Raw genomic sequence first — 20,488 nt, forward strand, 5'->3', positions numbered from 1 at the left:
TATTTGTCTTTCTCTTTCTGACTTCAGTCAGTTCAGTTCAGTTCATTCACTCAGTTGTGTCCAACTCTTTGTGACCCCATGAATGGCAGCACACCATGCCTCCCTGTCCATCACCAGCTCCCAGAGTTCACTCAGACTCACATCCATCGAGTCAGTGATGCCATCCAGCCATCTCATCCTCTGACTTACTTCACTCTATATAAGCTCTCAGTGCATCCACCTCATTAGAACGGACTCAAATGCATTCCTTTTTATAGCTGAGTAATATTCCATTGTGTATATGTACCACAACTTCCTTATCCACTCATCGCCTATGGACATCTAGCTTGCTTCCACGTCCCAGCTATTTTAACTAGTGCTGCACTGAACGTTGGGGTACATGTAGTTTTTATATGCATTTCTCTAACAATGAATGATGTTGAGCATCTTTCTATGTGTTTATTTAGCCATCTGTATGTCTTCTTTGGAGAAATACCTGTTTAGATCTTCTGCCCACATTTTGATTGGGTTGTTTGTTTTTCTTGTATTGAGTTACACGAGCTGCTTGTATATTTTGGAAACTAGTCCTTTGTCACTTGTTTCATTTACTATTATTTTCATCCCTTCTGTGGGTTGTCTTTTCACCTTGTTTATAGTTTCCTTTGCTTGCACAAGCTTTTAAGTGTAGTTAAGTCCCATTTGTTTCTTTCTGTTTCTATTACTCTAGGAGGTGGTCATAGAGGATCTTGCTGTGATTTATGTCAGTGTTCTGCTTATGTTTTCCCCTAAGAGTTTTATAGTTTCTGGTCTGGCATTTAGGTCTTTAACTCATTTTGAATTTATTTTTGTGTATGGTGTTAGAGAATGTTCTAATGTCATTCTTTTACATGTAGTTGTTCGGCTTTCCAAGCACTACTTATTGAAGATATTATCTTTTTTTCCATTGCATATTCTTGCCTCCTGTGTCATACATGAGGTACCTATTGGTGCCTGGGTTTAATTCTGGACTTTCTATCTTGTTCCATTGATATGTATTTCTGTTTTTGCACCAGTACCATAATGTTTTGATTACTATAGCTTTGTAATATAGCCTGAAGTCAGGGAAGCCTGATTCCTCCAGCTCCATTAATTCCTTTGGCTATTAGGGGTTTTTGGAGTTTTCATGCAAGTTGTAAAATTTTTTGTTCTAATTCTGTGAAATCCATTGGTAATTGGATAGGGATTGCATTGAATCTGTAGATTAAATTGGGTAGTATAGTCATTTTGATAATATTGATCCTTCTAATCCAAGAACATGGTATATCTCTTCACCTGTTCATGTCATCTTTGATCTTTTTCATCTGTATCTTATAGTTTTCTGAGTACAGGTTTTTTACCTCCTTAGGTAAGTTTATTCCTAGGTACGTTAGTCTTTTTGATGTGATAGTAAATTGAATTGTTTCCTTAATTTCTCTGATTTTTCAATGTTAGTATATAGGAATGTAAGAGATTTCTGTGTATTAATTTTGTATCCTACAACTCTACCACATTCATTGAAGAAATCTAATAGTTTTCTGGTAACATCTTTAGGATTTTCTGTGTATAATATCAGGTCATCTGCAAACAGTGACAATTTTACTTCTTCTCCAATTTGGATTCCTTTTATTTCATTTTCTTCTCTGATTGTTGTGGCTAGGACTTCCAAAACTACGTTGAGTAAAAGTGCCAAGAGTGGACATCCTTGTCTTGTTCCTAATCTTAGAGAAAATGCTTTCAGTTTTTCACTGTTGAGAATAGTCATTCATTATTTGGCTTTGGAGAGGGAGCCAAAGGCATGTGTCTACAAGTGATCACCACAGGTAGAGTGGTCAAGTAGCAACTTTATGATTGAGGTTCTTTGAGAGAAAATAGGTTAAATGCGGTGTAGATGGTTTACAATTGTACCTTTGTTCCAAAGAAATGTGAACTAGTTGTAAATTGAGTATATCTTACTGTCATTAAAAAAACAAACAATCAAACACAGACTGGGAGTCTTAAACAACAGACATTTACTCTCTCACGGTTCTGGAGACTGGGAAGTTTGAATCCAGGCACTGGGCTGATTTGGGTTTTGGCAGGAGCTCTCTTCCTGGCCTGCAGGTGGTCCCCCTTCTCACTGTGTCCTCATTCAGCAAAGGGAGAGAAATGTCCCTCTTCTTCAGTTCAGTCGCTCAGTTGTGTCCGACTCTTTGCGACCCCATGAATCGCAGCACGCCAGGCCTCCCTGTCCATCACCAACTCCCGGAGTTCACTCAGAGTCGCATCCATCCAGTCAGTGATGCCATCCAGCCATCTCATCCTCGGTCGTCCCCTTCTCCTCCTGCCCCCAATCCCTCCCAGCATCTAAGTCTTCTCCAATGAGTCAACTCTTCACATGAGGTGGCCAAAGTACTGGAGTTTCAGCTTTAGCATCATTCCTTCCAAAGAAATCCCCGGGTTGATCTCCTTTAGAATGGACTGGTTGGATCTCCTTGCAGTCCAAGGGACTCTCAAGAGTCTTCTCCAACACCACAGTTCAAAAGCATCAATTCTTCGGCGCTAGGGCCTCAGTATTATGACTTCATGTAACCTAAATTACCTCCATAAAGGCCTGATTTCCAAATACAGTCACATTACCAGTTGGGGCTTCAACATATGAATCTGGGTGGGGGTCACAAATATTCAGTCCATAACATTGTCTGATCAGAGCTATTCTTTAATAAATATTCCCAAAACCTGCTATTGACAAAGGCTATGTATGTGAGACACCCAGAGTGAATACACTGTCCCACAAATCAAAAGAGTCTATGTACCTGCTCTTGGGTTTAAGATGGTGATATGAAGTCAGGCTTTAAATCTCAGTCACCCAGACATAATGATATGAACGCAGGTAAGTATAACAAGCAAATGAACAATACAAACAAAAACAAATGAACCCAAAGAATGGGCTAGTAGCCACAGCAAAAAGCAGGCATGAGCCTGGTTACCTCCAACCTTCCCCCTCACTCTAGTAGACTGAAATAATCCTGAATAGGGTATTCCTAGCTACCATTTGGAGAAGGAAATGGCAACCCACTCCAGTATTCTTGCCTGGAGAATCCCATGGACAGAGGAGCCTGGTGGGCTACAGTCCATGGGGTCACAAAGAGTTGGACACAACTGAGTGATTAGGGGCTTCCCAGGTGGTGCTAGCGGCAAAGAATGCACCTGCCAATGCAGGAAACACAAGAGACTCAGGTTCAATCCTTGGGTTGGGAAGATCCCCTGGAGGAGGAAATGACAACCCACTCCAGTATTCCTGCCTGGGAAGTCCCATGCACAGAGGAGCATTGTGGGCTGCAGTCCATAGGGTCGCAAGAGTCAGACACTACTTCACCACCACCGCCAGCTACCATTTACTTGCCCAACTGGGAGAGAAGCAGCCCAGGGAAATTTCCACAAGTGCATGAAGCTAGCCATGAACACCCTCAATCCTCATTTCCCCCAGGAGACAGGAAACTCACTGTGATTCTCTATGTTAGTATCTCTTGCTGGGAGGAAACTGCTAAAGGAATGGCAGGCCAATAACAAATAGAAGGGAATGGCAAGCCACTTCAGTATTCTTGAGAACCCCATGAACAGGATGAAAAGGCAAAATATTAGGACACTGAAAGAGGAACTCCGCAGGTCAGTAGGTGCCCAACACGCTACTGGAGATCAGTGGAGAAATAACTCCAGAAATAATGAAAGGATGGAGCCAAAGCAAAAACAATACCCAGCTGTGGATGTGACTGGTGATAGAAGCAAGGTCCTTTGCTGTAAAGAACAATATTGCATAGGAACCTGGAATGTCAGGTCCATGAATCAAGGCAAATTGGAAGTAGTCAAACAAAAGATGGCAGGAGTGAACATCGACATTCTAGGAGTCAGCGAACTAAAATGGGCTGGAATGGGTGAATTTAACTCAGATGACCATTATATCTACTACTGCGGACAGGAATCCCTTAGAAGAAATGGATTAGCCATCATGGTCAACAAAAGAGTCTGAAATGCAGTACTTGGATGCAATCTCAAAAACGACAGAATGATCTCTGTTCGTTTCCAAGGCAAACCATTCAATATCACAGTAATCCAAGTCTATGCCCCAACCAGTAACGCTGAAGAAGCTGAAGTTGAATGGTTCTATGAAGACCTACAAGAACTTTTAGAACTAACATCCAAAAAAAAAAATGTCCTTTTCATATAGGGGACTGGAATGCAAAAGTAGGAAGTCAAGAAACACCTGGAGTAACAGGCAAATTTGGCCTTGGAATACAGAACGAAGCAGGGCAAAGACTAATAGATTTTGCCAAGAAAATGTACTGGTCATAGCAAACACCCTTTTCCAACAACACAAGAGAAGACTCTACACGTGGACATTACCAGATGGTCAACACTGAAATCAGATTGATTATATTCTTTGCAGCCAAAGATGGAGAAGCTCTATACAGTCAACAAAAACAAGACCAGGAGCTGACTGTGGCTCAGATCATGAGCTCCTTATTGCCAAATTAGACTTAAATTGAAGAAAGTAGGGAAAACCACTAGACCATTCTGGTATGACCTAAATCAAATCCCTTATGATTATACAGTGGAAGTGAGAAATAGATTTAAGGGCCTAGATCTGATAGATAGAGTGCCTGATGAACTATGGACTGAGGTTCGTGACATGGTACAGGAGACAGGGATCAAGACCATCGCCATGGAAAAGAAATGCAAAAAAGCAAAATGGCTCTCTGGGGAGGCCTTACAATAGCTGTGAAAAGAATAGAAGTGAAAAACAAAGGAGAAAAGGAAAGATATACCCATTTGAATACAGAGTTCCAAAGAATAGCAGGGAGAGATAAGAAAGCCTTCCTCAGCGATCAATGCAAAGAAATAGAGGAAAACAATAGAAATGGAAAGACTAGAGATCTCTTCAAGAAAATTAGAGATACCAAGGGAATATTTCATGCAAAGATGGGCTCGATAAAGGACAGAAATAGTATGGACCTAACAGAAGCAGAAGATATTAAGAAGTGGTGGCAACAATACACAGAACTGTACAAAAAAGATCTTCAAGACCAAAATAATCACGATGGTGTGATCACTCACCTAGAGCCAGACGTCCTGGAATGTGAAGTCAAGTGGGCCTTAGAAAGCATCACTACAAACAAAGCTAGTGGAGGTGATGGAATTCCAGTTGAGCTATTTCAAATCCTGGAAGATGATGCTGTGAAAGTGCTGCACTCAATATGCCAGCAAATTTGGAAAACTCAGCAGTGGGCACAGGACTGGAAAAGGTCAGTTTTCACTCCAATCCCAAAGAAAGGCAATGCCAAAGAATGCTCAAACTACCGCACAATTCCACTCATCTCACATGCTAGTAAAGTAATGCTCAAAATTCTCCAAGCCAGGCTGCAGCAATACATGAAGTGTGAACTTCTGGATGTTCAAGCTGGTTTTAGAAAAGAGAAACCAGAGATCAAATTGCCAACATCCATAGGGTCATCAAAAAAGTGAGAGAGTTCCAGAAAAACATCTACTTCTTCTTTACTGGCTATACCAAAGCCTTTGACTGTGTGGATCATAATAAACTGTGGACAATTCTGAAAGAGATGGGAATACCAGACCACCTGACCTGCCTCTTGAGAAACCTATATGCAGGTCAGGAAGCAACAGTTAGAACTGGACATGGAATAACAGACTGGTTGCAAATAGGAAAAGGAGTACGTCAAGGCTGTATATTGTCACCCTGCTTATTTAACTTCTATGCAGAGTACATCATGAGAAACGCTAGACTGGAAGAAACATAAGCTGGAATAAAGACTGCTGGAAGAAATATCAATAACTTCAGATATGCAGATGACACCACCCTTATGGCAGAAAGTGAAGAGGAACTCAAAAGCCTCTTGATGAAAGTGAAAGAGGAGAGTGAAAAAGTTGGCTTAACGCTCAATATTCAGAAAACAAAGATCATGGCATCTGGTCCCATCACTTCATGGGAAATAGATGGGGAAACAGTGGAAACAGTGTCAGACTTTATTTTTGGGGGGCTCCAAAATCACTGCAGATGGTGACTGCAGCCATGAAATTAAAAGATGTTTACTCCTTGGAAGAAAAGTTATGACCAACCTGATAGCATATTCAAAAGCAAAGACATTAATTTGCCAACAAAGGTCCATCTAGTCAAGGCTATGGTTTTTCCAGTGGTCATGTATGGATGTGAGAGTTGGACTGTGAAGAATCTGAGCGCCGAAGAATTGATGCTTTTGAACTGTGGTGTTGGAGAAGACTCTTAAGAGTCCCTTGGACTGCAAGGAGATCCAACCAGTCCATTCTAAAGGAGATCAGCCCTGGGATTTCTTTGGAAGGAATGGTGCTAAAGCTGAAACTCCAGTACTTTGGCCACCTCATGCGAAGAGTTGACTCATTGGAAAAGGCTCTGATGCTGGGAGAGATTGGGGGCAGGAGGAGAAGGGGACGACCGAGGATAAGATGGCTGATGGCATCACTGACTCGATGGACAGGAGTCTGAGTGAACTCCGGGAGTCGGTGATGGACAGGGAGGCCTGGCGTGCTGCGATTCATGGGGTCACAAAGAGTCGACACGACTGAGCGACTGAATTGATCTGAAGTGAATTACTTGTATGAGAAATTTTTTAAAGAGGAATTTCCCCAAATAGAGCATGAAGGAGAAAATAAGTCAAGATCTTTGGGGTAAGCAGGAAGCAGAGGAGGTGGTACTGGAGAGTCCCAGGTGAAACCCCCTTGAAGGAGGAGCCCCCTTCATTCCCTGAGGAGTCCCAGTAGGGTTTGCATGTTATATGCCATCCATCCGCTGCCACTAATGTTGCACTTCTCAGAAAGGTGGCCAGAAATAGACAGTCCTGAGGTTCAGAATCTGTCATGAGTAACAAACAGGAAGTTACAAAAAGGAAAACAAAGGCATATCCAACAGAGAGAAGGAATTTGTGGAGGCTGGAATCATGGCTTGCTGTGTGTCATTTGTTGTAGAAAGAGTGGGTAGTAATCTTTGTTATTAATAAATGCTGCATGGTTTATTTTGCTTTCCTTTACTTTGGATGAATTTTCCTAGGAGTGGTGTTTACCCTTTGTACCCTTACCATATTATCACAAAACACCTGGAAGTGAAACCTGGATGCTCCTCAAGCAGCGATGTAAATAGATAAGCCCATGCCGTTACTAAGAACTGGAACTTTTATTCTTGGGCTAAATATATTTATTTTACAGCTCTTGGAGCCACGTCACTAAGAGGAGTCACATCACTGACTTTTATGATCATTTTAAATAATGTCGGTACCTTGATTATAAAGAGCAGTTTGTGGGAAAGCATCATGACCACACAGCATATCACAGACTCAGCTTCTCTTTAAGTTCCGTCTTTTCACTGACACTCTGTTCTTCCTGCATAAGTTGGTCTCTGATCTCCTTCTGCTTAGTTGCACTTGGATTCTATACCTAGAAAGTGAACTTGGCACTCTAAGGTCTAATGGAGATCATCTCCCCTAACAATCTGTTGCTTGAAAACAACACAAATTGGTGTTTATGCATGTGGAATAATTGCTTCCTTCCATTTGAGCTTGGAAGTTAAATATATGTGACAAATGCCTTAACTCTGACCAGTTTTATTCCATTTTAGGCAATAGACTTTAGCCTGTAAATGGACTTCTAATCTGTATACATTAACTCTGTGTTTTTCAAAATTTCACACAAACACCACTTGTAGTTCTAAAACTGCAGTCTTTCTGAGATGGAGCTCCAACCCAGCCACAATTCAGATTGGGACTTGAACCCAGGATCCCCAACTAGGAGGGGACTCAAACCCATTGTCTTTTCATTGAAACTGTTCCCCTGGTGTCAGAACTTCCCAAAGCTCAGGTTCTTTAGTCTTGTCACAGAAAGAATTCAGCATGAGGCAAAGTGATAGGCAGACAAGAGAGTTTATTAGCATAGGATGCTTGTGAGAGATAAAAGCAGGCAAGTTAGGCAGCACAGCCCTGAAAACAAAGAGGGCTAAATTTTTATAATCAGAGAAAAAGTGGAGATTCAGGAAGACCGCCCTCTTCCTCATTTTTGGATAGATGTCAAGGTTTACATCATTAGTTCCTCCTTTGACCCATATGGCCTAGCTGGGAGTGTCATGGGGCTATTAAAATCATACATATATTAGCAAAAGGCTGGTGACAGATACTAGTATGATAATTCATCTCAGGTTTCAGTGTAATGTCCCCTTTCACCTAATTTCTTCCCCCTTTCACCTATATTCCTGTCTTGGCTACATGCAGAAATGCAACTCTTCAAGGACCATTAACGAGATTCAGAGCACACACCTGTTGTCTTGCATTTATCTATTTGATGCCTGTGCCGAATCTTCATTGGTCTTCCCTGAGTGCAGGCGTCCTCTAGCTGTCAGGAGCGGGCTCCTCTCTAGTCGTGGTGCACCAGCTCCTCATTGCAGTAGCTTCTCTTGTTGCAGAGCATGGGCTTTAAGGCACAACGGCATCAGCAGTTGAGGTACACAGGCTTGGTTGCCCCATGGTATATGGAATCTTCCCAGACCAGGGGTCAAACCTGTGTCTTCTGCACTGGCAGGCAGACTGCTAACCACTGGACCCCCAGGGAAGTCCTCTTGTGTGTTTAACTCAGGACTTGTGGCTGAGTGTGCCTGGTGCTTGAATGCAGCTGGCCTTCCTTCAAGGTAGCGTAGATTGTTGCTAGGTTACTGGCTTCATTAGTTTACAAGAATTTCCCAAACTCCCTTCAAATTCCCTCTAGTGGGAGTTTTAAACTATTTAACTATCCTACTTTATCCCTGTCAGTTCTGTAGATGATTTTAGGTGATACCAAAACTAACACATTATTATGTGTGAAAAAATTAGGCACAAATTAAGCTCACAGTTTTATAGCTGTAATAGCTATGGGACAAAATTAAGAAGCAATGTTAAGGCAGAGTCAATTAAAAACATATTATTAAGCATTGGGTTTCTCTGATAGCTCAGTTGGTAAAGAATCCACCTGCAATGCGGGAGACCCTGGTTCAATTCCTGGGCCAGGAAGATCCACTGGAGAAGGGATAGGCTACCCACTCCAGTATTCTTAGGCTTCCCTGGTGGCTCAGCTGGTAAAAAATTCACCAGCAGTGCAGGAGACCTGGGTTGGGAAGATACCCCGGAGAAGGAAAAGACTACCCACTCCAGTATTCTGGCCTGGAGAATTCCATGAACTGTATAGTTCATAGTGTCACAAAGAGTTGAACACGACTGAGCGACTTTCACTTTTCACTTTATTAAACATTAGTTGTCACCACAGTAGTGCCTTCAGTCTCAGAGGCTTAGAACACCAATCATTCATTCTTTTGTTCACAGATATGAGGATCAACCCCATCTAGTCTGGGCCAGGAAGGATGTCAGGCTGTGAACTGAGTTTCAGGTCTTATTCACTCAGCTCTTCCCTGAAGCATGTTCTTTTTGGGGTAAAAGGCAGGAGCATAAGAGGGCAAACCCCAGCAGAACAAGTGCATTTCATAGACCTCTGTTTGACTCACTTTTGCTAATATCTCATTGGCTAAAGCAAATTCCATGACCAAGCCCAGTGTCAAAGAACAATGAAGTCAGCTCCCATAGGGGTGAAGATAGGAAGTAAGCCTTTCTAAGTCATTATCTAATTCATTACATTAATAGTAAAGTTGGAAATCCATTACGTTAAGAGTAAGTTGGAACATAGATAATGGCAAAAGTCAAGATGGTTCAAGAATGCTTGCTTTGGTTCAACACCAGTTTAATTCAATAGAACTGAATCCAGACAACTCTGCTTTCTGTAGCTGTCATGATACCTAGGGAACTACACATTCTGAACAAGAATTATTTGTACTTCATTTTGTTGCATGGAGTTTATTGCCAACATAAATCTCAAAAGAAAAACTTGGAGAATCCTCTAATATCTCTCTATGTTTATGTATTTAAAAATTTGGTTAACTGCATTCTATATGCATTTCAGCATCTTTTCTTTGTGGTAAGACTTGCTTCATTTATTATTTTTTATGTAATGCAAGTGACCTACAAAAGGTTATCATAATCAAGGCTTTGAAGAGGACAATTGAGGTTGGTAATTGAAAATGAACTGGTACTGACTGTCCCAGACTCTTTCTATTTCAGCATCTTTTATCTCCTGCTAGGAGCCTTGAACTGTACCTCTTGTTTGTGTTCCAAGCAGCAGCAATCAAAATGAGGGGAGGGACAGGCAAACTGAAACAAATAGGCTGTAGAGACAGTTTTTGTTTTGATCAGATTCTGTTGTCTGTGTGAAATGGAATTTCTGTGGGGCGCTCAGATGCATTGCCCAGCAGGAGAGAAGCCCTTAGGATAATAACAGTTCCACATACATGAGAGTAAGAAGTGTCTGTTATTCTTCTTTCCCTCTTGCCAAATGACACCACACACATACACTTGCATACACATGTGCACTTGCACATTCACATAAGCATGTCACTGCACACACGCATAGTCATATATTCAAACCACAGGCACATGGGTCATGCACACTCGTGATAAATACATGAATAATGTCTACCAGTCATACCCTTAGGATCTTGAAAAGCGGAGCTAAGAGACCTCTGTGCAACAACATGGCAATCTAGAGAGCTACAACTATGATTTTTCTTCTCTCTCTGTCACGGATCTGAAACATGCCGCGACATTTCATGCTAATCTTTGCCAATATGGTGGCATAACCTGAGAATTCTCAGACAAATATACTACATTTTAAAACAATGAGTTTGAGAAGACAAAACTTAAGGCCAGCGACTTAAATATTTACTGTCTGATTGGCCTTTTGGGTTTTCCTTTCTTCAACTTTTCCCTTTCTCACCCAGCTCTTCGAAGTGTTTTGTGTGCTCCTTTATTTTCATTGAGCATTATTCAATTGACTAGCATCCTGTTAGCTAGAAAGTTCTCTGTGATGCCAGAGAGGTTTCTCTATAGTGATATCATCAAGGTTATTACCATTAATAGTCATGACACTGAAAGAGATTCCCTGGAAGAATCATCCACGGGTACTTCTAGATGCCATCACAGTGACCCCAAGGAGAAAGTCAAATAAATAATGTTTAAATAGTGTTAGGTCAATCAATGTCCCTTCGGTAGTAATCATATCTTATAAAATATAACAATTATGTTGTGTTTTGAGAAGTTCTGATGGTGTCCAAGGAGTTAGAACATTTTGTAGTTATGTTTATAGTGAAAAGGCTGAGGCTTTTAAATACTGCGATGTTTGGTAAAAGTCATTCTAGAAAGTAAGTGACCAGGTAAGATACCTCTTTTATGACATGTCTGTCTGTGTCTCGCTCATTTTCTATCGGGTTCCTTGTCCTTTATATTGTTTTATATATTAGTCCATTGTGAGTTATATATACTTATGCACACACACACACACACACACACACACATATGTAGAAGGACCCTTGTGTTATATGTGTGTGTGTGTATATATATATATATATGGCAATTTTCTTCTACTCTGGTTTATTTCACAGTCTTAGTGCTGTGTTTTGATAAAATAAAGCTGCTAATTTAAATGTTTTCCAGATTCTCCAAGGGACTCTCAAGAGTCTTCTCCAACACCACAGTTCAAAAGCATCAATTCTTCAGTGCTCAGCCTACTTCACAGTCCAACTCTCACATCCATACATGACCACAGAAAACACCATAGCCTTGACTAGATGGACCTTAGTCGGCAAAGTAATGTCTCTTCTTTTCAATATGCTATCTAGGTTGGTCATAACTTTTCTTCCAAGGAGTAAGTGTCTTTTAATTTCATGGCTGCAGTCACCATCTGCGGTGATTTTGGAGCCCCAAAAAATAAAGTCTGACACTGTTTCAACTGTTTCCCCATCTATTTCCCATGAAGTGATGGGACTGGATGCCATGATCTTCGTTTTCTGAATGTTGAGCTTTAAGCCAACGTTTCCACTCTCCTCTTTTGCTTTCATCAAGAGGCTTTTTAGCTCCTCTTCACTTTCTGCCATAAGGGTGGTGTCATCTGCATATCTGAGGTTATTGATATTTCTCCCAGCTTATGTTTCTTCCAGTCTAGCGTTTCTCATGATGTACTCTGCATAGAAGTTAAATAAGCAGGGTGACAATATACAGCCTTGACGTACACCTTTTCCTATTTGGAACCAGTCTGTTGTTCCATGTCCAGTTCTAACTGTTGCTTCCTGACCTGCATACAGATTTCTCAAGAGGCAGGTTAGGTGGTCTGGTATTCCCATCTCTTTCAGAATTGTCCACAGTTTATTATGATCCACACAGTCAAAGGCTTTGGCATAGTCAATAAAGCAGAAATAGATGTTTTTCTGGAACTCTGCAAGGAGATCCAACCAGTCCATTCTGAAGGAGATCAACCCTGGGATTTCTTTGGAAGGAATGATGCTGAAGCTGAAACTCCAGTACTTTGGCCAGCTCATGCGAAGAGTTGACTCATTGGAAAAGACTCTGATGCTGGGAGGGATTGGGGGCAATAGGAGAAAGGGATGACCGAGGATGAGATGGCTGGATGGCATCATGGACTCGATGGACATGAGTCTGAGTGAACTCCGGGAGTTGGTGATGAACAGGGAGGCCTGGCATGCTGCGATTTAGCGGGTCGCAAATAGTTGGACACGACTGAGCGACTGAACTGAACTGAACTGAAGAAACTTTTGCTTGATGATGTGAAGGTCTTTTTCCATGGTACCTTTCAAATGTAGTTCTATAACCTACCTAGAATTTTTCTTTTTAGTATAGCGAAATCCTTCAGTGTAAGTCTACTATTTTAACCCTGAAAATATTTTCAAATTGAAGTCTAAAGGAAGATATTGTTAGGTATGAAATTTTACATTAATATTATTTTCTTCAAGCACTTTAAAGATATCATTACATTGTCTCTGGATTCCATGATTTTTACTGAGATGTCATCTATAATTCCTATTGTTGCTATTTTGAAGTGAATCCTTCTTTACTCACTAAATAATTTTATAGCTTTTGTTTAACCATGATTTTCTGCAGTTTTATAATGATTGACTTGAATGAGGTTTGCTTTGCATTAATTTTGTTTGGGGATCATAATAATTCTTTTCTGTATTTTTCATCTTTATATTCTTTCATCTTTAATATTCTTTATATTTTCTTCTAATTAGCTTTCAATTTATGAATTCTTTCTTCAGCTGTGTCTTATTACTGCCACATCTACCTACTGAATTCTAAACTTCAATTATTATATATTTTTCAGTTCCAGAATTTACATCTTTTTTTAATACAGTGTTTAGTCCAGTTATCTGATAAACTTCTTTACCATGAGAATTCACCCTCTTGTCACTCAATTCTTAAACACATTAACCATATTTTAAAGTTGTGTCTATGAGTAATATCTCTAATATGTCTCTATATATTGTTTTATTGTCTTGGTTTTCAGTGATCCATACTTGTTCTTCTGGAATGACTGGTATTTTTTATTGAATGCCAGACACTATGTGTGAAAAATTGTAGTGATGACTTGAGCCTCTGGATGACTTTATCTTCTTCCAGAGAGGATTATGTTTGCTTCTTAAAGGCTGGTAGGATTGAGTAGAGCACTGAAGTCTTGTCAGAGATTAAGGTGATTAAAAGTTGGTCTTCAGATTTCCTTAAGAACTGGTCTATTTCAAGTTCATTGCCCCCAGAGTATGACCCTTCAGGGGAATCCCAAAGAAAACTTGAGGTACGTATCGGAGCACCTCTTCTTTGGTGGGCCCTGGCCTCCAAGTTTTGCCCCTCTCCCCTCCCCCAAACTTCATTTAAAAACATCTGGAAGCTCTGTTAAACTTCTTTGTACATGTGGAATGTCAAGTGCACCATTTTTCACCTCCTCAAGCTCCTTTAATGGCTCTCTAGTGCCTTAAAATAATTTCTCAAATCTGTTCAATGTCTCTATCTATTCTTGATGGGAGTATTACCCTACATTATGATAGTTACTTTAGGCAGAAATCTTTTCTTAGTGTAATCTTAACTTGCATTTTTTTTCATTAGTATCAAAGTGAATCACATTTTCACATAACTGCAGGCCATTCTTACTTTTAATTAACTTCCTGTTAGATCTCTTGCTCCGTATTCTATCCAATTGTTAATATTTACCTCTATTTTTTAGAAGCACTTTATTCATCAAAGATATAGACCCATTGTCTATGATAAAAGGTAGAAATATTTTTCAATTTATACTTCTTTTTCAAAATGTCTCTTATGGTAATTTTTCCCACCTCAAAGTCTGTGTTTATATAAAGTCAAACATTCCATTTTTTTTTTCTTATTTCTTGTTTTGAGGGATACTTAGCAAAGATTCCCTGCTCTCAGGCTTAGAAAAATATCCATCAATGGTTTCTTCTGTAATTGTGTCTTTAAGGAACATGTTGATGAGCAGTTGAAACATTGTCTATTTTCTAGAATTGACAGTGAGGAAAAATATGATGTTAAGTCCAGTTGGAAGTTTCAAGTTTTGTTTTCACTTTCCCGACCTCATCCTCAGGTACTAGTGAAAAAAACTCATGGACACAGTCACTTTAATGTTGCCCTTGTAGGAATTAGCTGTCCAGGAGTCATTTTTTCTTATGTTATCCTACTCCTGACTTTTCTTATCTATTCTCATGCTATCAATGATATGACATTATTCTGTATTGAAAAGTGAAAGTGTTAGGCACTCACTTATATCTGACTCTGCAACCCCATAGACTGTAGCCCACCAGGCTCCTCTGTCAGGCAAGAATATTGGAGTGGGTTGCCCTTCCCTTCTCCAGGGGATCTTCCCAAGCCAGAAATTGAAGACATCTCCCAAATTCCCACACTTCTGATTCTCAGTTTTCTTCCTCAGCATCAGATGCAAAGCTTGTTTGGTATCTGCACTTAAATGAACCTGCACTTCAGTTTTCAAATATAAAGTGACTTTCTTCGCTGTTAAGTAATGACCTTCCTACCTTCCATCTACCCAGGCCAAGACGAGTGACCTTACTTCTTGATTTTCAGCTTCAGTAAATCATTACCAAAAGTGCAAGTTAAAGGGAATCTGCCTTTGAAGAGATTATATACTGGATCTTTCCTAGCCTTGACTCTTCACTAACAGGAAGATCAGATTGAACATACTCTGAACATACTCTGGTCTCAATAGGTACTCATGTAACGAAACTCAATTTAATATTCTATTTTTAAGTACAGAAATAATAAAAGCTTTGAAATTATGGGTTTTTCAATACTTTATTTGCATTTTCAAATGCCCTGGCTCTTCAAGTTGTGAAAACATAATAGATATCTAAGAAGCAAGAGATGATTGTCCTTTTGACTATCCGTAAATTTTCTCACAAAAAGAAAAATGGATGTTAACCAGACTTATTATAGTGATCAATTTGCAGTATGTACAGATATCAGATCATGAAAAGAAAAAGAAAAAGAGTGTCCTTACAACTACACATAAGTGTGTTATATAGCTTCAGCCACAGTGAATGCAGGACAAGTCTTTTGTGTGAGTAGAGAAAAATTACAACAGAAATTAACTAAAGACTGGATTCTTGGTAGTCCAGAATGGCAGCATCCAAGGATGTCTTCTAGGGGAACAAATGAGACTTTCATTTGTGTTTAAACAAAAAAACCTCACTGCCAGGAGAATGAATCTTTCAGCTCTCAGGCATGCCTAAGGCAAAATAGATTTTCTGTTTTTACTCTCTTCAAAGTTAAAGCCACATAAACTCACACACAAATTCCCCCAAATTCAAATTGTGGGTTGTTCTGATTAAACCAAGCTTCCCTGCTTTCATGGTACCTGCTTTCTAATTTGAGAAATTGTACATGTATGTATGTGATTATTTCACAAATTAAAGAGGATTTAGAATATGACAGCACTGAAGTATTCAAGCAACTCAGCCGACTATTTCCTCCTTTAACCTCTTCTGCAAAAGAAATTCAATCCCAGGAGTATTTTTAAGTTTAAGAGTGCCATGGAGGGTGACAGAACAATTGGCAGTCAGGACATTCTAATTCTCTGTTAATCAAGGACTGTCTTCTTCTTCAGCTCAAGGCGGGAACACACCTAGAGTTCCTGTGAAGAGCGAAGGCTCTGGCGACACAGAGAGCTCCATGAGTCCTGATGGTAGGTTTCTGAGCTATTTGAGTCACCGAAACCACAAGCCTGGCACGTTTTCTCTGCGTAATCTGGGAGTAAAGGGGCTGTTCTATGAATCAACATGTTCGGTTTGAACAGAGTAAAGTTCAAAAACCGCTTTCTACTAGGAATTGGCAAAATTGACAGCCCTTTTTTAAAAAAAAAAAAGCATGTGCCTCAGTTTAATCTTACTTCACAGTACCAAGGGAATAGCGGGTCATGCCGAGGCTAAACTGAAGTCTAGCTGGTGAACTCGGTGGAACTACTCAGCATTTATAGGAGGCCTGGCTTGAATCTGGGCTATTCTTAAAATTTCATGACTCCGCCTCACTGTCTCACATCACACGGCTTAGCTAGAAACATAGTGAGTCTTTAAAAGTACTTTATCAATTTCCAAAAACCTTTCTTTAGTCATGTCTCATTTTGAAGGCATCTAAAGACAGTGAGCCTCAGGAATATTATCACCTTGCCCCCACACAATGACACTCGAAACCCTCTGAGATATCATCATTTGCATTAGAAAAAAACAGCTATTTAGGCACACATGATTTCTAAATATTCAATTCCATTTGCCCACAGAGCTTAGGAGAGCCAGAATTGTTGGTCAGTTATCAACATGTATATATAAAATCTTGCAGTTTGGGTTGATAATGACCTTGAGAAAATTTCAGCCACTGTTAGAAGTTACTTGGTAGTTTGAAACAGTTTCCTATACCATGCATTCCACCCTGCTATAGGCATGCCCTCACCTTAGTTGACTCCCTTAATTATAAGCTCTTTTGCACCAACTGATTTTTAATTTAATTTTTTTAAATTATCCAATTTTAAGGATTATTTTCCATTTATAGTTATCACAAAATATTGGCTATATTCCCCATGTTCTACTAAACATCTTTGAACCTATCTTTGACTCAGTGCAAACTGATTATTTTTTTAACCCTTCCCTGGAGGAGGGCGTGGCAACCCACTCCAGCATTCTTGTCTGGAGGATCCCATGGACAGAGAAGCCTGGCAGACTACAGTCCATAGGGCTGCAAAGAGTTGGACATGACTGAAGCGACTGACCATGCACATGCGTTATCTAGGAAAATAAGATTTTTAAACCCCAGATTTCATCCATTAAAAGTCACTCCATGTTAGTCATACTCAGCTGAGTGAAACCTTCCCAGCTAGGTTGTGACACTATAAACATGATTTTTAACTAGGTCTCTACAAATCATGTTCTGAAAAATACCAAGGTCATGCAATTCTCACTGAATAAAAGGGACATAAATGTGTTAAATACTAAGGTTCAGTCCTCACTATAGAGTTTACTGAGCACAGTCTCAGCTATTAAAAAAAAAAAAAAAAAAACTTCTTAACATGGCTCATCAAATGCTTTTCCTGTTAACACTTATTAATAGATTTCAGAACTAGGGACCCTTGGGTTGGAGGAAGGAACAGATAAGGAACACTCTCCTAGATTTTATTCTGTACATTCCACACTGAGATGGTCAGCCTTACAATAACTCTCCAGACCACGATGGACGTGTACACATTATTCGTTTTTATGAGTACCCTTGCTGTATCTGGCCAGTTTACACCTGGGGTAAAGAGTGGGCTCACACATGGTGGGAAACCAAGGAATGTTTGCAGAAGGAGCAAAGAGACCTGCTTTTAAAACCTTCCTCCTTGAGAGAGAGTTGGGTGGGCTGCCAACCAGCCATTCCCTCTTTCAAGTCTCTTTGGAATGTGAAATCTAGCACTTGCCACTGTTTCACTTGAATCGGGTTTTTGTGTCAAGAAAGAGAGACTTGGATGACTGATTTTGTTCCAACAAATGAAGATTACCCAAATGAGAACAAACAGGTTACATATCCAGAGCGTGGGTGTCAGCTCTTATTACTTACGTTTGGCCAACTCAGAGGCTGGAGGGAAGTGGGGAACCTCTATCTAACAAAAGGGAAGATTTCAAAGACCCTTGACAGGAGGTTGTTGGCAAGGGGAAGCCAGATGGGTTAACCAGAAGTGGCTGGTTGGTTTGAGAACATTTGGTTTTCCCTGGCTGGCCCTGTGTTGGAAGCATGGAGCAAAACACAGGGAAGCTGGCAGTCACTGACCAAGTTCTGAGCTTCTTGCTGCAGAGTTTTGAAGTCAGAATTCTACTGCCAAATATGGTCTGGCCATTGTTCATCTGTATATTAAGTCTCTCAGTATATAATATGGGCTTTGATGCTTTAGCAATACCAATCTAATTAAACTTACTGACCCTTGAAAATTTCCAGAGTGTCTGCTGTGCCTGTTCTGGGCTCCTTCTGGACAATGACATTAATTATGTGTGCTATTTGTATGCAGATACTTACATAGAATAATACACACAGTTTAGAGTAAATGCGCATGCTTTATCATTGCTGTGTGATCCGGTTAGATGTTTTGCTTTTCCGTTTCATGGCGTCCACTGCATGCATTGGCAAGTTTTCAGGGTCAGTTTTGAATTTCAAAATTGAGAACCTGGCAAACCAAGCAGGCCTACTAGCATTGCTGTTTCAGACGGAGCCGCTTACCTCTCTGTGCATGGATGATCTGGTTGGCTTTGTTTTCCCTTGGAGTGTAATACATACACACAAAATATCAACCCCCAAACCTGGTATGAAATGAAAACAGCTCCTACAGTTTAGTAAAGAGGCAATTCTGCCCTCCCCATCTTGAATGAATGAATGAAAACAAATTGAGAAGAGGTATAAGATAGGAAGTCAGAAATGTAGCGATTCACAGGCCATTGTAATATATTTAAGAGACTTGGGTTTAACAAACATTTAACCTTTTTGTTTTCCCTTCTGGTTACAGTTGACATGAATTGTCAGGTTGACAGTGTAAATGACCCAACAGAGAGTCAGCAAGAAGATTAACTAAGGTAAGTTGCCTCTGTGGTAAGATTTCCAATTGATTAAATGGGCCAGCCATAGGAACTGTTTGTAAAAGGCATGTTGGATTTCCCTCAGTTCTATCAAGTCCCACAGCATGGCTCAGGCTAAGCTTTTAAAATCTTTATGCCAAATAACATATTATAAGGAGCTAGGATTAGCCCTAGAAGCTCACCATCTTTAAAAGAAAAAGATAAGCTACAGCATCTCCAGATTGTGCAGTACCCTGGTTTTCTGAGCTTTGACAAGAAAACAATTTTTCCATCTAGCTCACCCCCTGGCTTCCTGGAGTGAACAAATTATTGCAGCAACCCCAAGCTGATTCTGAAGTATTGCTTTTCCAGAAGCTACCTGCTGAGTTGTTTAGTATATCTGTTTTTAAGCATAACACTAAATCTTTGCCCTGGAGAATGTAAAAGGCATTTGAGCGTGTTTGGGCTGAAAGAAGCCTGCCTTATGTTTTGTCCTTTTACCCCACTACCTGTGGACCTTCACATCTGTACAAAGGTTTGTTGAGTTGAATGAGCCCCAGGAAATATCACAGGAAAATAAATGGGACCAGATGATGTTTAGGAGATTTTCTAGACCAACATTCTAAATCACTCAGCCAAGACTAAAGTGTATCTAGAATACTGAGTGGTCTGTTACCCTTTTTTGTACCTTGAGGGCTGGTGAGAAGAATTAAAGGAAAGAAGCCAGGTTTGCTATTCTGATTCCTGCCTTAAAATACTTAACTGCAAAAAAATCCTATGGGATAAATGAACTGTGTGTTACCTGGAGCTACACAAAGATGTGTTGACATCCTTGCCTCTGTCAACTGAAGAAAAAAGACACAACCGAAAAGTTGAGAATTTTGTCTCACTCAATGACTTTCTGTGGACTTCAAGCCCAGAGTAGCTCTGAAGGGCTGCTCCAAAGAGGTAAGGGAGCAATCTGGATTTATAGGAGTTTTGCAACAAAGACCAGGTAGCCACAATACCAAAAGATTACTGATAATTAAGGAAAACCAGATACCTCAAATTAATGAATTTAGTGCTTTTCTATATATGGGAAGATGCAAGAGTCTGGGCTCATTAAAATCAGTCCTTTGCTAAGCACCGGAGCTATCTAGGGCCACTGTCCTGTTCTTCCCCACCCTGAGTCCCCCTTGGTGCGCCGCTGGGGGTGGCTACAATGGTTGAGGGCTTGGCACGAGGCAGCCTGTTTGTCTCCATCCTGAGGGCTCACTGTGGGGACCACAGTATATGGCAGGCAACATTTTTCCTTCACAGTGCTTCCCCTTGGTCAAAATCTGACCAGCCTTGGGAGACATTTCATGGCCAATTTTGTGGCCCAGTGCTAGGAATGGCTCATTCCTAAACCAGACAGATAATCTGTTGATAAGTCACTCAATGTGTTATTTTTTTGGATTAGGTCCTGTTGATAATTAA

The 20,488-nt window shown here is 40.3% G+C and overlaps 1 protein-coding gene across 1 annotated transcript in view; it reads left to right on the forward strand.

The window, feature by feature from the left end:
- MACROD2 (mono-ADP ribosylhydrolase 2) overlaps nt 1-19,043 on the forward strand; it is a 2,293,708-nt gene extending 2,274,665 nt beyond the window's left edge. The window contains exons 17-18 of the mRNA XM_052650651.1: nt 16,066-16,143; nt 18,982-19,043. Of these exons, the coding sequence (XP_052506611.1) occupies nt 16,066-16,143; nt 18,982-19,043 (140 nt within the window). The remainder of the gene's footprint in view (nt 1-16,065; nt 16,144-18,981) is intronic.
- The last annotated feature ends 1,445 nt before the right edge of the window (nt 19,044-20,488 follow it).

Source organism: Budorcas taxicolor, chromosome 13, assembly GCF_023091745.1.
Source record: "Budorcas taxicolor isolate Tak-1 chromosome 13, Takin1.1, whole genome shotgun sequence".
Lineage (NCBI taxonomy): Eukaryota > Metazoa > Chordata > Mammalia > Artiodactyla > Bovidae > Budorcas > Budorcas taxicolor.